General features: G+C 45.4%; 1 protein-coding gene across 4 annotated transcripts in view; it reads right to left on the minus strand.

Moving 5' to 3' along the window:
- MYO1D (myosin ID) overlaps positions 1–16,313 on the minus strand; it is a 185,572-nt gene that overhangs the window by 57,614 nt on the left and 111,645 nt on the right. For 3 of the 4 annotated variants that reach the window (XR_014503947.1, XM_083407519.1, XM_083407518.1), the window contains exons 20-21: positions 14,083–14,196; positions 3,678–3,832 (exon numbers count right to left, since the gene is read on the minus strand). Coding sequence is in view for 2 of the 4 variants with exons in the window: in XM_083407519.1 (XP_083263645.1) it covers positions 3,678–3,832; positions 14,083–14,196 (269 nt within the window). In the remaining 2 variants the exon portion in view is untranslated. Of the gene's footprint in view, positions 1–2,592; positions 3,092–3,198; positions 3,833–14,082; positions 14,197–16,313 lie in introns of all 4 variants that reach the window. The other variant, XR_014503948.1, reaches the window with a different exon arrangement.

Raw genomic sequence — 16,313 nt, forward strand, 5'->3', positions numbered from 1 at the left:
GCATTCCACTGTTTCCATTAAGCAAATTGCTGAAAATATTTTTGGCTGCTGAAGGGCTTCTAGAGCAGCTGCAGTGGAAACAATCTCCTCGCCCCCACCACAGGTGTGGCAAAGCTCAGTGAAATCCACATTATTAGGGTAGTTGGAAGATGGGTCCATCAAATCAGATATTTGTTTTGTTTTTCAATTGTGGTCCCTATTTTTCCTCCCCTCCTGATACTGTCATATGCATAGGCTTCCTTAATCAATATCTTTCAACGCTCCTCTCTTTTCAGGAAATTGATTGGCTAAAGGTAAGATATTCTATCTATGCCTTCAAGTAATATTTCATTTTGGAATGTTTTTATGGGAAAGGGCTGTAGCTCAGAGGTAGAGCATCTGTCTTGCAAGCAGGAGGTCCCACATTCAACCCTGGCATCTGCAGCTAAGCTTGGGAGAGACTCCTGTCTGAAAACCTGGAGAGCCACTGCCAGTCACTGCCAACCACACTGAGCTAGATGGGTCTGACTCAGTATAAGGCTACTTCCTTTGTTCCTGTGCCATGCTCCAGCCATGCCTTCATAACCGCAAAGCTATTATTGATGGCACCAACTTAACTATGGAGCTTGGCCGTGGGGTCAGTTTGCAAACTCCTGGTTCCAGGAGGACCACTGTCTGGTCTGGAGGATAAATGTTGGCCAACACTGACTTAGGTCAACTAAGGCTTATTGACTGAAGCAAATATTGTTCTGTGTGAGACGACCAGAGAGATGGTTTTACTGAACTATACCTTGAATTATAAATGGAGAAAGTGAGAGATTTTACTTTCTTGGGCTCCATGATTACTGCAGATGGTGACAGCAGTCACGAAATTAAAAGACGCCTGCTTCTTGGGAGGAAAGCAATGACAAACCCAGACAGCATCTTAAAAAGCAGAGACATCACCTTGCCAACAAAGGTCCGTATAGTTAAAGCTATGGTTTTCCCGGTAGTGATGTATGGAAGTGAGAGCAGGACCATAAAGAAGGCTGATTGCCGAAGAACTGATGCTTTTGAATTATGGTGCTGGAGGAGACTCTTGAGAGTCCCATGGACTGCAAGAAGATCAAACGTATCCATTCTTAAGGAAATCAGCCCTGAGTGCTCCCTGGAAGGACAGATCCTGAAGCTGAGGCTCCAATACTTTGGCCACCTGATGAGAAGAGAAGACTCCCTGGAAAAGACCCTGATGTTGAAAGATGGAGGGCACAAGGAGAAGGGGCCGACAGAGGACGAGATGGTTGGGTAGTGTTCCTGAAGCTACCAGCATGAGTTTGACCAAACTGCAGGAGGCAGTGGAAGACAGGAGTGCCTGGTGTGCTCTCGTCCATGGGGTCACGAAGAGTCGGACACAACTAAACAACAACAACAACACCTTGAATTATGCCATAGTAAATTAATAGGTAAAGGCTAAAGGCACTGGGGTAGCTGGAATCAAGAAAGTCAGGAACTAGCAGATCTCAAGCTCCCATCATTGCAGTTTCTCCCACCTCACTAGCGCCCTCTACTGGGTATCTGTATAATTTCCTGCAGCACAAACTTGTTGGCATCTATCGTCTCAAGAGACAAAGGAGTGCGCCTCCAGGGGTGAAGTCAAACCACTGTGTTAGCATCTCTCTGGGGCACAAGCCTAGGAGGTGTGTATGGAGGTCCTGGGTGGCCTAGACAACAAGTCTCCCCTCTGGCCTTGGTGATATGGTCCAAAGGAAAGCGGAACAATACATTTGGCAGCAGCCTGGCTGCAAGATTTGCCAGAAAGAGGCATACAAGACGCCATCCAACCGTCTTAGGGACTCCACTCCACTCCAGATTTGTGTAGGGTTTACTCCTGAAAATATCCCACAAGGCAGCAGACGTTTAGGACCAGAGTTTTCCTTCTCTTAGATGCACCACCTTCCCCGGTTGAAAAGCCCTTCACTTCCTTCTATAGCATGTGCGGAAACCACCTTCTTGACTGTTGGACCCATTATTGGTCACATCTGCTTAGTCTGCCGGAGCCTGTCTTTGCATGCAGGGGAAGTCACTAACTCACTGAGGGGTTGAGACTCATCAGCTACCCTCACCTGGTTTAGTTGGCCAGCCAAAGCCATTCCCAGATTGGGGATGCTGTCACATGCTGACAGCTTCTAGGAACCACTGGTGAGAGCTGAGTGCAGGGTGGTGACCAAAGGTGGACAAACTACCCCAGAAGGAACATGACATGTCCCCCCCCCCAGAAGTACTACCTGCTCCCCTAACATCCTATACAACTATGGAGGCACAAATCACACAGACAAAGCATCTACCACAGGTCTCAAGCACTGGACTGAGACAGGTGTCAAAGCTTGCTTCACGTGATATTCTCTCCCACACCCAATGGTATATTCTGGAGTGGGGAAACCTCAGTGAATTGGAAGGAGGCACTCATAGTAAAGGTAAAGGTAAAGGACCCCTGACCATTAGGTCCAGTCGTGGCTGACTCTGGGGTTGCGGCGCTCATCTCGCTTTATTGGCCGAGGGAGCTTCCAGGTCATGTGGCCAGCATGACTAAGCTGCTTCTGGAGAACCAGAGCAGCGCATGGAAACGCCGTTTACCTTCCCGTCGGAGTGGTACCTATTTATCTACTTGCACTTTGACGTGCTTTCAAACTGCTAAGTTGGCAGGAGCAGGGACCGAGCAACGGGAGCTCACCCCGTCGTGGGGATTCGAACCACCGACCTTCTGATCAGCAAATCCTGGGCTCTGTGGTTTAACCCACAGCGCCACCCGCGTCCCTCCAAATATCATAGCATTTGCTACTAATATAAATTTGAGACGAGGTTCAGCAAAAGGTTCCACATAAGTTATACTGGGCTCCTGTGGTATGTTTTAATAAAGAGTAGATTACTATGAAACCATGTCAAAGATGTAGGAGACCAAACTCCACTTTGCAACAAGAAGGACCATTTTGGATTTCCATCCATAACAACATATTATATTGAACTCTATTAACAATGTAGTAGATGCCAACTTGTACTGACCAAAACTGGTCATATTTCAAACTTGAACCCTTTTAAGGGAATTCACTTAAGGCAGGCATGGTCAAACTTGGCCCTCCAGCTGTTTTGGGACTACAATTCCCATCATCCCTAACCACTGGTCCTGTTAGCTAGGGATGATGGGAGTTGTGGTCCCAAAACAGCTGAAGGGCCAAGTTTGGCCATGCCTGATTAAGGGAAAGCTAGGATGAGTAAGAAACGGGAGAGCCGCTGTAGTATCAGCTATTGTTAATCAAGTCAAAATGATTCTGGGTGTGAAAGAACTTTGCGACAAAAGCTGAGTGCTTTTAAAATTATACACATAATTAGTGGGTGCAAGTGGAAAATAGAAGGCGCAGTGGAATAGCCTGTTGGGAATTAAAGGGCACAGACGAGCTGAGACCAAATACTGCTTCTTTCCAGACATGGGACAACCATCAGCACTCATTCTGGCCCTACACAGTCAAACCTGAAGAACATACAGATGCATGGTTTACAGTTGACACATCTGTTGGGTAGCCAAAAAGAACTACTTACGTGGTCAAAATACAGGTTTATGCAAGCCCTGAGGAGTCAGACTCTAGAGAGATATCCAGATGTTTACAGAAAGGGAGTCAAAAGCCATGCCAAAGCAAGACTTGGTGATGTGTACTCAAACTCACCTTTTGAAGTGATTTGCCAGGACTCCAATCAACTCTCCGATCTTGCTCTCATTGACTGGATGCATGCTGAGGAGGCACACAATTAGGTCCTTGTTGTCCTTTGTGTGGAAAACTGCAAGCTGGTCTTTTCCATTGGAGACGCTCAATCCCGTCAGCTGAGCGAAGAAAGAAGGGAAACGTTAAGGTTCACCAAGTTCCATGCCTTCGTGGATGCTTTGCAGTAGTCATAGAAAATTAAATTACAAATACAGACACCTTCCCCCTACCACCCATTTCTGGAATGACAGCCATGTCTGATTAACCAGACTTTAACAGGGCAAGTGCCTGGCTTTTGCCTCTCAAGTGACCTCAAAGCAAGAATAACACAGGGACACAGGGACATTTACTACGAGCAGCACACTATATGTTTTGACATTAGTATTTCAAATATGACTTTGTATAATATAGAAGTGCCTACAGACAGCTGAGCAATTGAACAGAACCTTAAAAGCAAGGCATACATTAAATTTCACAGTAGCACCTCAAGTACCGTATTTTTCGCTCTATAAGACGCACCAGACCATAAGACACTCCTAGTTTTTGGAGGAGGGAAACAAGAAAAAAAATATCCTGAATCTCAGAAGCCAGAACAGCAAGAGGGATTGCTGCGCAGTGAAAGCAGCAATCCCTCTTGCTGTTCTGGCTTCTGTGATAGCTGCGCAGCCTACACTCGCTCCATAAGACGCAAGCACATTTCCCCTTACTTTTTAGGAGGGAAAAAGTGAGTCTTATAGAGCAAAAAATACGGTACTTAGGAAGCATGCTAAGCATATTAGAAATATATTAGGAAGCTTTGTTTCAGTTGCACTGCATGATATATTTATAATTATTAGAATCAGGGTTTTTTTCTAAAAAAATTTAAGGGTACTCTCAGTTTCCTATTCATATTGAAACACGGCCCCTCAATGAGGCCAAGCTTACAGATTCAGAAAATGTTTAGGGGTATGCATATCCCTGCATCCCCCCAGAAAAAAGTACTGATTAGCATTATTTACTACTAATTGAATGTAGACACCGCCCTATACCCGGAGTCTCAGGGTGGCTCACAGAACAAAACCAGAACACAAAACCATAAAATATAGAATAATAAAACAACAACCCAATAATCCCCACCCCCCAAAAAACACCCCTCCACATTTTAAAAGGACTTCGGATGTCAATCAAATCAACCAAAGGCCTGGTTAAAAAGGAACGTTTTTGCCTGGTGCCTAAAGGTGTATAATGAAGGTGCCAGGCGAACTTCTCTGGGGAGAGCATTCCACAGACAGGGAGCCACTGCAGAGAAGGCCCTGTTCTCGTGCTGTCTTCCTCCAGACCTCTCGAGGAGGAGGCACACAAAGAAGGGCATCAGAAGATGATCTCAGGGTTCGGTTAGGTTCATATGGAAAGAGGCGGTCCCTGAGGCATTGCGGCCCTGAGCCGTTTATAAAAAGTATCTGGAGTCCCACTCTCTGCCTGCGGTGCAGAAAAGGGCAACCAAACTCACCAAGGGGCAAGAGCAACTCCCCTTTGAGGAACGTTTACAACATTTGGAGCTTTTTAGATGAATATGTGGAGAGGGGATAATGATGTATTTGCATGATGTGGGGAAAGTGGATAGGTAGCATCTCTCACACAGATACACACAAAATAGGAGACTCTGGAGTCATTCAATGAAGCTGAACAGCAAGAGATTCAGAGCAGATGATAGGAAGTGTTTCTTCACACTTAGTTAAACTCTGGAATTTGCTACCAGTTTAGATAGCCTTATCCCTCCATGAAATTATCTAGCTCCCTGTAAAAGCTATCAATGGCTACTTGTCATGATGACCATATTTCATCTCCTGCATCAGAGCAGCATGTCTCTGAACACTAGGCACTGGGGATTATGATCAGAGCGCCACTGTACCCATACTGTATCTTCCTGTGGGCATCTGTCTGACCAGACTGCTGGACCAGATTGGGCTACCAAGACTATGTTGTTATGAATTTTTAGTTCATCTCCAAACTTACTCACACATTTCCCACAAAATGTGTTCGTCACATAGAACACAGAAATTGACAACTGATAACAATATATGAAAATGTATCTGCATGGCACAACATACCGTATTTTTCGCTCTATAGGACGCACTTTTTCCCCTCCAAAAATTAAGGTGAAATGTGTGTGCATCCTATGGAGCGAATGCAGGCTCCTTGGCTTCAGCGATAGCAACGCAAAGCCTCCAAAGCGCAGAGGGAGCGCTCCCTCTGCACCGACCCCTCTCGCTCTCCAGGCTTCAGGGATAGCCGCCTGAAGCCTTCAGAGCGCAGCGCGAGTTCCCGCTGCGCTCCAAAGGCTTCAGGTTCCTTTTGCTGAAGCTGGGAGAGCAAGACTCCCCTGGCTTCAGCAGAGAGGGAGAGCTGTGCAGCGCCCCTTCAGCCAAGCGGGAGGAGAAATGGAAGGGGCTCCATTTCTCCTGCCGCTTCGCTGAAGGGGCGCTGAGCAGAGAGGGGGAGATTTTTTCCCCCTTGTTCTCCCCCTCTAAAACAAGGTTCGTCCTATAGAGCGAAAAATACGGTATTCTGAACACAGTATGGAGACCTTTTTTTTGTAGCAGAACAGTACACACATCCCAGACTATATACTGCAGCTGTACAGCCTTGGGGTAGGGATGGGTGAAATCTGCCCATTTTGGTTTCTCTCCATTTCTCATTTTCCATTCTTCCGTTCAGTCCATCCTGTTTCTGCGTTGGCACATGAAAATTCATATAAAATTGCGTGCATATACTCTTCTGATGTATCCATTTTTGAAGCATTTCCCCCTGAAATCTTACATTTCTGTAAATATTTTTTACTAATGCAGACATTTTCTATGCTCTTTTGATTGGAGAACCGCATTGCAAAATCTAGGTAAGTGTCAACTCCAAAGGATAACTACATTTCAGTGTGTGTCTTGGTTCAGTAAGTGCAAATTAATCCTCCTCCCTTCGCTATTCATTTTTTAAAAGAGGCATATGTGTTTTATTTAAAAAATACTAACGAGTTAAAAGGTTTGTGCAAATGTAGCAATAAATCAGGTGAGACAGAACAAAGATTGAAATATCTGCGCATGCTACCATACAATGGCTCTCTTGATAATAACAAAGAGGTTGCTGATTGACCAAGTATTGGTGATGGGGCTTTGATTCTGCTTACAGTGCATTTCTGCTAATCAGACCCGTAGAAAAAGCCAATACATTTCTATATTCTGGATTGTGTTTGGCACACACAAGCTTTTGTCTAATAATCAGGGATTAAATTAAGCAAAGGTTTGAAAGAGCTTTGCCCCAGAATTTTTATTTACATACACATACATACATAATACACACACATACTTATAATATGGTGTATGAGAGAGTATAAACTTTAAATTTTAAAAGCTGATACAGCTTTGATCACTCAAACATCCGAGGAAAGCACAATTCTTCAGGCACAAACCCAATAATTGCTATTTATTTTTGTAGTGAAACGTCAAGCATTGACAAAAGTGTGCTCAGATGAGAATTCCTAGCTATTTAGAATGGCTTTAATTGGATCAGACTGACTGCTAGTTTCTTCAAGGAACTTAAGAAAAAACTCAACCTTCAAGGACTGTTCTTTGTTTTAGCATGAAAAAAAGAGACTGTCTCATTTCTGACACCTTTCAACACCTCTCTGCCATTTCCCCCTTGCTGGAGAGAAAGGTTAAGACTTCAAGAAATTTTCAGTGCACCAGAAAGCTCATGTAAAAAGGAATTCCCCAAACAGCAGTGCATACTTCTAGAAATTGTTGTTATGAAAGCCTCCAAAAGCAAGGTCTAGGTGTGTTCAGTTGTATTTCTAGGATTCTAATCAAGGGGATGAGACTGAAAGCAGGCGGAAGGCTGAACGCTCTGTGACCAGGCATTCTCTTGCAAGGGATCAAGAGACCCCACATTTAATAATAATAATAATAGTGATAATAATAATAATAATAATAATAATAATAATAATAATAATAATTTATTTATACCCTGCCCATCTGGCTGAGTTTCCCCAGCCACTCTGGGCGGCTCCCAATCAAATGTTAAAAACAGTACAGCATTAAATATTATAAACTTCCCTGAACAGGGCTGCCTTCAGATGTCTTTTAAAGATAGGATAGCTGCTTATTTCCTTCACATCTGAAGGGAGGGTGTTCCACAGGGTGGGCACCACTACCGAGAAAGCCCTCTGTCTGGTTCCCTGTAACCTCACTTCTTGCAATGAGGGAACCGCCAGAAGGCCCTCGGTGCTGGATCTTAGTGTCTGGGCTGAACAATGGGGGTGGAGACGCTCCTTCAGGTATACAGGACCGAGGCCGTTTAGGGCTTTAAAGGTCAGCACCAACAATTTGAATTGTGCTCGGAAACGTACTGGGAGCCAATGCAGATCTCTCAGAACCGGTGTTATGTGGTCCCGGCGGCTACTCCCAGTCACCTGTCTAGCTGCCGCATTTTGGATTAATTGCAGTTTCCGGGTCACCTTCAAAGGTAGCCCCACGTAGAGCGTGTTGCAGTAGTCCAAGCGGGAGATAACTAGAGCATGCACCACTCTGGCAAGACAGTCTGTGGGCAGGTAGGGTCTTAGCCTGCATACCAGGTGGAGCTGGTAGACAGCCGCCCTGGACACAGAATTAACCTGAACCTCCATGGACAGCTATGAGTCCAAAAGACTCCCAGGCTGTGCACCTGGTCCTTCAGGGGCACAGTTACCCCATTCAGGACCAAGGAATCCCCCCCACCCGCCCGCCCCCTGTTCCCCCCAAAACAGTACTTCTGTCTTGTCAGGATTCAACCTCAATCTGTTAGCTGCCATCCATCCTCCAACCACCTCCAGGCACTCACAAAGGACCTTCACCGCCTTCACTGGTTCTGATTTAAAGGAGAGGTAGAGCTGGGTGTCATCTGCATACTGATGAACACCCAGCCCAAACCCTCTGATGATCTCTCCCAGCGGCTTCCTATAGATATTAAAAAGCATGGGGGAAGAGGACGGAACCCTGAGGCACCCCACAAGTGAGAGCCCAGGGGCCTGAACACTCATCCCCCAACACCACTTTCTGGACATGGCCCAGGAGAAAGGAGCGGAACCACCGTATAACAGTGCCCCCAGCTCCCAGCTGTGTTCGGCCTGCACCTTCTTCCAACAAATATGGGGAGTTATGAGCTGGGGTCAGGCAGGAGAGAATGCTAACCCAATACCGACTCCTGATCTTCCTTCCCTTCTCCATCCAGGCCAATTCCAGAGGCAATGGCCAGTGCCAACTGTTGTGTCCCCTAGAAAACAGTTGGGACAAAGTTATTGTTCTCTAGGTTTCAACCATGAAAAAACTATACTCCTTTAGAATGGGGAAAGTCAATTTGGTGACCCTTCAATAAGTCAACGGTCAGTTGTACTACTGTGACTTCTGGATAGTACTACATTTGCTACTTAGTTTTAGAACAAGGAGCTACCTCTAACATAAAAAAGCGAATGGTTGCTATGCAGCGGACTATCAATCCACATTTAGCCCCAATAATCTGCTACAGGGGGCCTCTTCAGCAGGGTAGATTAGTTTAAATAATTGATTTAAATCTGTTTTTGGCATCTTGGCGTGGGTAATTGTGATTCGCCCTGTAAGGCAGGTGCATGGTGAAGCAATTGTACCACTGCTTTGTGAGGTACCAAACTCTGCACAAATCCACTGAATCTGCACTCTCAAAATGCCACAATTGGACGCAGGAACGCATCCTGATTCAATTTAACAAAACAAGCTTGCAAAGCGATAGTAACAGGCATGTGTGCAATAAGAGAAAATGATCTTCATTTCCTCCGTTTTCCAGAATGTATTGTTATTTCCTAGTTATCTGTACACCAGCTACAGACTTCCTCAACCCTAGGATCATATCTTCCCATCTTGATGCATTTATTTATTGCTATCCTTCAGTTCCTGGCATATGCCAACTTGGCTGGCAACACCAGGGACAAGAACTCCACCAGAGGTTTCAAGTCACGGGGATTTTTACTGCCACATGTCAAAGGCACACAGTGGGATATTGCTCCCCATTTGGAATTGCCTTTTTTTTTTTTTTAAGGTTAGGAGTGACAGAATGGCTTCTTGAGCTGGGAAAACAAGCTTCGGCAGGACCAGGCATCAGCTGACCGCCTGAGATCTCCATGGCAACGCCTTCCCAAGGGATGTTGCTATGTTGACAGGGCAGCTTTGCAAACAGTGATTGTGAGCGCTGCTGGCACGCAGATGCACTTTGAGGAGGCTAGCTCCCGTACACCTTCGCAGGGCCAATCCATCTTACAGATGTAAAGGAAACACATCTTTTCAGGTGAGGCAGAGAAATAAACACCAAGGCTCAAATATAAATGGTCCATGTTCTTGGTGAAAGCATCAGTCCAAATAATGGAGCTTTTCTACGAAAGAGCAAGGGGGAAACCCATCCCCCACACTATTATGCAGATTTCGAGGCTCCCCCACTTTCACCACATACAAAGATATTAGGTAAGAGGGCGTATGTGTAAAAAAAAAAAAAAAAAAAAAGGCGGCAATGGGCAGCTCCTAAAACAAACTGAGTTTGATAATGTGGGCAACAAAACGTCAAAAATACTGATGAGGAAAATAAGGTTAATTTTGGCAGGCTGGAAAGATTTCACACACCAGTCCCCTCAAGGTATCATCACCACTGTATATATTTTATGAGGGATGCGGGTGGCGCTGTGGGTTAAACCACAGAGCCTAGGACTTGCCGATCAGAAGGTCGGCAGTTCGAATCCCTGTGAAGGGGTGAGCTCCCATTCCTTGGTCCCTGCTCCTGCTAACCTAGAAGTTCGAAAGCACAAAGTGCAAGTAGATGAATAGGTACCGCTCCAGTGGGAAGGTAAACGGCATTTCCATGTGCTGCTCTGGTTCACCAGAAGCAGCTTAGTCATGCTGGCCACATGACCCGGAAGCTGTATGCCGGCTCCCTCGGCCAATAAAGCGAGATGAGCGCCGCAACCCTAGAGTCGGCCACGACTGGACCTAATGGTCAGGGGTCCCTTTACCTTTTATGATGTAACCCACCCTAGAATTGTGGATTGATGAAGGATGGGGTAGTAAACAAACAAACAAATATTGATGGAAGTGTGCATGAATGAAAATTTGGCCGTGCTCTTCAGCATTTGAGAAACCTCCATCATGCAGAAAACTGGCTCACACAGATCCATAGGCCCATTGGTGACCTACCGAGCTTTGAATCAGGGTGGCTCTTTGAAAACTTATTTCATTTCAAATCCACCCCCACAGACATAGCAGCTCAGGAAACATTTTCCAGCACGAAACAAGAGCTAATTTGTCTCATTTACATTTATTTCAGTGAGATGTCCTTAAAAGTACTAGACAATGAAAAGAGCCGTTCCTCCAGTAAGGACATCAGCAATAGGCAATTCCTTTTGCTTCTTTGCATGCAGGAATGGTAAAATAAAACTCCAACATTCCAGCACCATACGGAGTGTTTAATTTTTGCCCTTGGTCCACTCTGTACCACATTATTTCCCACTTCCTTGGTCCTCGCATACACAAATTTGCTTGTTGGTTTTTATGAGCTAACTGAAATTCCTTCCTACATTAATTTTTTTTTCTACCGTGTTAAAACAGATCCCTGAAAGCAAGGCAAGCTGAGATGGCTTGCAATTCATTGTCAGTTCCAGTGGCGTAGCGTGGGGGGTGCAGGGGGGGGCCTGGCCGCACCGGGCGCAACATCTGGGGGGGGGGGCGCTCGCACTCGCAGCTCTCTGCCCCTACCTGGCTCACTCACTCTCTCTCACTGCAGTGCTGGCTGTGCGAATCTGATCCGAGCCGCCGGGTCGCCGCCCACTGTGGAGGGGGGGGTGTCAGGCGTGCGGTGCGGTGCGGAGAGAGAGCAAGGGACTATCTGGGGGAGGGACAGTGCAGCGGGGGGTGCAAATTACTTGCCTTGCCCCGGGTTAGGGGGCGCAAATTACTTGCCTTGCCCCGGGTGCTGACAACCCACGCAACGCCACTGGTGAGTTCCCATGGGTGCCTCAGTGGCCAAATCTGATTATAGTACCAAATGCATGTGTGAAGCTAAGGTACTAGCCATCATAGGCAAAGTAATGTGTTTCAAACATTATATGACAGCCACTGTTCATGAGAAGAAGAAGAAGAAGAAGAAGAAGAAGAGGAGGAGGAGGAGGAGGAGTTTGGATTTGATATCCCGCTTTATCACCACCCTAAGGAGTCTCAAAGTGGCTAACATTCTCCTTTCCCTTCCTCCCCCACAACAAAGACTCTGTGAGGTGAGTGGCCCAAGGTCACCCAGCTGTGACTTCCTTTGTACCAGCCAGTCTGCCAGCCTTTCAGCATGTTAAACTTCTTCAGGCCTTGTGGGCACAAACTCCCAGCTGAGTATCACACGTTTGAAAAAAATTCTTTAAGGGACAAGCTGACCCACGAGAGACAAACACAGTTGCGAGTCAGTGGCCAACGGGAAGGGAGAGCTATGATCAAGATCTTACCCCCTTTCAGAAATACTGAAATAGCAGGCTCAGGCAGTTGCTTTGAGGGTTGCAAAAGCAGCAATGTGAGTGTTTCATTTACCCCAATATAAATTGCACCACTCCTCTGGAAAGAATTAGTTCGCAGGTTGGGGCTGAGGGTAGGGGAAGAACACACTGATAGCTCAGTGTGTGGAAACACAGCTAACAGCTGCTTGTTCAGGAGGAAAGGAGTTCAGAACAACCTAGTCCTACTTCCTTGATTTTCAAAGCAGCTACATGGGGCTTTCCAAGTATTTATTGTTATTTTTTTAAAGACAGCAGGAAATTTTGCTCATGGATTTTCCATGCCATCTAGTTTGGCCCTTTGGCTGGCTGTAGAGACTTCCTAACCATGCTACAGAATGAGATTAGGATCCATTAGCACTGGAAGTAGAATCTGTAACAGAACAAGATTCCAAACCTCCTCTGTGCCTCTAAGCCTTTAGGGAAGGAAGAAGAACAACAGCCCCCCCCCCCCATTCTCCTGCCATCATGCAGGCTTATTGACAAGAGCATCATGCAGGTATCTTGACCAGCACTGGAGGCAACCAGAGCCAGTAAACCAAAGCTCAATCCTAACTTGCTAGAATATTGCAGATTGGTGGTTTCTGGGTCTGGGAACTAGGGAGGCAGCCTGCTCTGGATGGGGCTGCATTCCCTCTGAAGAATCAGATTTCTATTTGGTAAGTCCTGGATACTTTGTCATTGGGAGCCCAAATGACTTTGGTGACAAGGAATGGGATAGCCTGGTCAGAGTGATCCAGGTTCCAGAAACATTTTGTTTGGACTACTGCAAAACATTCTACATGGAGCTGCCCTTGAATATGGTTTAGACCTGGCAGGCGTCAGCAAACTATTTCAGCAGGGGGCCGGTCCACTGTCCCTCAGACCTTGTGGGGGGCTGGACTATATTTTTTTTGGGGGGGGGGGTGAACGAATTCCTGTGCCCCACAAATAACCCAGAGATGCATTTTAAATAAAAACACACATTCTACTCATGTAAAAACATGCTGATTCCCGGACCATCCTCGGGCCGGATTTAGAAGGCAACTGGGCCAGATCCAGCCCCTAGTTTGCCTACCCATGGTTTAGAGACTGCAGATAGCGCAAAATACAGTTGTCAGTATTCTGATGGTCCTGAAAGCTAAAGACCATAAAGATTCGTGCTTAAAGATCAGCACTGACTGCCTATTTGCTACTAAGCCTGAGTCCAGGTTTTGGTACTGACCTATAAAGCCTGAATGGCTTAGAGTCCTGTTACTTTAAGAGCTGGCACTTATACCATTCTGTCTGCAACTTGAGATCTGTTGGGCATCTCCTCCTGGTAGTTCCACCACTAACTGAAGCTTCCCAGCAACAATATGCTAATTATGAACTGCACTCCCACTATTGATGTAACCCATCCTGGGGTTTTTTGACAAAGAGTGGGTTGCAAGTTTTAAAAATATATATACAGTGGTACCTCGGGTTACAGATGCTTCACGTTACAGATGCTTCAGGTTACAGACTCCACTAACCCAGAAATAGTACCTCGGGTTAAGCACTTTGCTTCAGGATGAAAACAGAAATCATGCGTCGGTGGTGCAGTGGCAGCGAGAGGCCCCATTAGCTAAAGTGGTACCTCAGGTTAAGAACAGTTTCAGGTTAAGAACGGACCTCCAGAACGAATTAAGTACTTAACCCGAGGTACAACTGTACTTGTGGAAGATATACAGATAAAATACCTCTATGCACTTCACAGAATTCTGACCAGAGTTCTTATCAATTTTACAACAGAGAAATTGGATCATTAGCAATTTCATACTGTGGAGTCCTGGCTCCAGCTCCAATACTTACATTGTACAGTGGGATGGTTTTCATCACTTTGTAGTGCTTTGTTGGATCCATCTTATAAAGGTGTCTGTCGGTGATAAAAATTGCCCGATCTTCCACTTTGCTAAAGCGGTTTATCTGCAAATAATCAAATCCCCATGAGAATTAAAAGTCATTTCCTTTTTTAAACAAAACAAAACACACTTCACACACTCTGAACAGTGTGATAGTAGAATTATTGGCTCCCTAAGATGTTTGAATTTTGCTTCCACAGTTCTAAAAGGCATGTGCAAATCAGGTTTTAACTGACAGAAGGATTAAAAATGGTCCGGATTTAAGATGAGTTCAACTTGGTGGTATTGTGTAGAAAGCAGTAAATGAAAACAATGAGATTAAAAAAGAAAGGAAAAGTACTTCCGTTAGCTTAACTTTGATTGGTAAGATATCAGCCCAAACATGATGATCCTGTTGCTGCCTGTATTTGTTCACTAAAGAGGGACAGGGACCAGCCCTCTAACCACATAAACTGCCAAAAACAGAGCATGGCTGATTGCAAGAGGGCAGGGCTTTGCTTTAAAGGCAGGTCTTACCTGAGCTTCGGCTTTCTCTGGTATACTGGAAGTTATCTAGGAAGTTGCACAGACAGAGTATGAAAGCTAAAGTCTACACTAGTCTACGGTAATGCACTCTACATGGGGCTGCACTTGAAAACACCCAGAAGCTTTAAATCAATCCAAAATGCAGCTGCCAGATTGTTACAGATTTTATTCTGGTGCTCTTATCTTCATTGGCTAGCCATGTATTTCTGGACTCAATTCAAGTTCTAGTTCTTTCCTTTACAGCCTTAAGAAAGGGGTAGGATGCCTCAGGCCTGGGTACCAAATGAGGCCCCAATGCCTCTCTATTTGCCCCTCAGATTTCCCCAGGTGATGCTCCCAGGCAACACCTCTCACTGGTCCTGTTTTTCACCCTGGGTGCTTTTGCCTGGATGGAATGTATCCCTGAACTCCAATAATGCCTCTTGCTCGCCTGGATGGAGAGAAGAGCAGGGTGTACGAATGTGTGTAGAAATTAGTCTATATACAAAGGTGACGTTTACGTTTGTTGCTCTGCCCATTTTTGCCTTTGGCCTTGTCCACCGCTTGCACGTGGCCCTAGAAAGGTTGCCCCAGACAGCACAGTGTGTATGTATTCATTTTAACTCAATAAAGGTCTTTCAAGTTCAGAAAAAAAGAGGAAAATGAAAAAGAAAGGCTGTCTCAGAAGAGAATGCAGACTGAAAAAAGATTCCCCACTCGTTCCCCACGCCTGCCCTAATGGCTTGGGACCTGGCTACTTCTCTCCTTCAATCAGTATTGGGGGTACTGCTCCAGATTCCCAAGCTGATTAAATTGCAGCTGGTGGACAAGAGGAACAGTGCATAACATAATGGCATCAACATCATAGCATGGCCTCCCCCTGAATTTTGTTTTGACACCTAGTCATGAGGCTTTCAGGGTGGCTGTCTGAGCCCCTGCTATTATGCAGTGCAATAACCCCACTTTTCTGTTAACTGGTTTATGGTAGGCTACTTGGTTTTTCAGATTGATTTCATTGAAGTTTTTACTGTTTTGATTATGGCCACCGCGAAGTAACATGGCTTCACATATGTACAGCATCTATGTAAACTAGCATTATCCGGGAACGCCCTAAAGATGTCAACTCTGGATGCCTTTTGTAACAGGAAGACTCATGCCTTGCTGTGACAACTCTAAAGACAGCAAATGGCAGGGTATTCTGCTGTGTGTATGTGTGTGTTTGGGAGTGTGTGGGAGGGCAGAACAGCACCATTTCTAAATTACCATTACATTTGTAATGCTAGCAACATGAAACATACTGTTTGCTAACAGTTTCCAAAATGGGACTGAAACCATTTCCATCAGTGAAAGGAAGCCCACTTGTTACTACTTTTACAGCTAAAGACTCCAAATCTGAAATTAATTGAGGATGCCACTGGGATTCAGTAAACCACAATTGAGTCCCCTGCTGAGAAATGCACCATTAGATCAGTTTTCCCTTCCAACTTGCTATTGACAGGCATCCAGCTGGGCAAACGGAATTAAAATGATAGTTCAAAGCATAGCCTTGAAGACGGGTTGCCTATATCTATCATCTATCTATCTATCTATCTATCTATCTATCTATTCCACATGGCTGGATGTAGCAGGAGGAGAAAGAACAAAAGACTACTCCAATGGATTTCAGTAAGAGATGGT

The sequence above is a fragment of the Podarcis tiliguerta genome, assembly GCF_965153285.1.
Source record: "Podarcis tiliguerta genome assembly, chromosome: 13".
Lineage (NCBI taxonomy): Eukaryota > Metazoa > Chordata > Lepidosauria > Squamata > Lacertidae > Podarcis > Podarcis tiliguerta.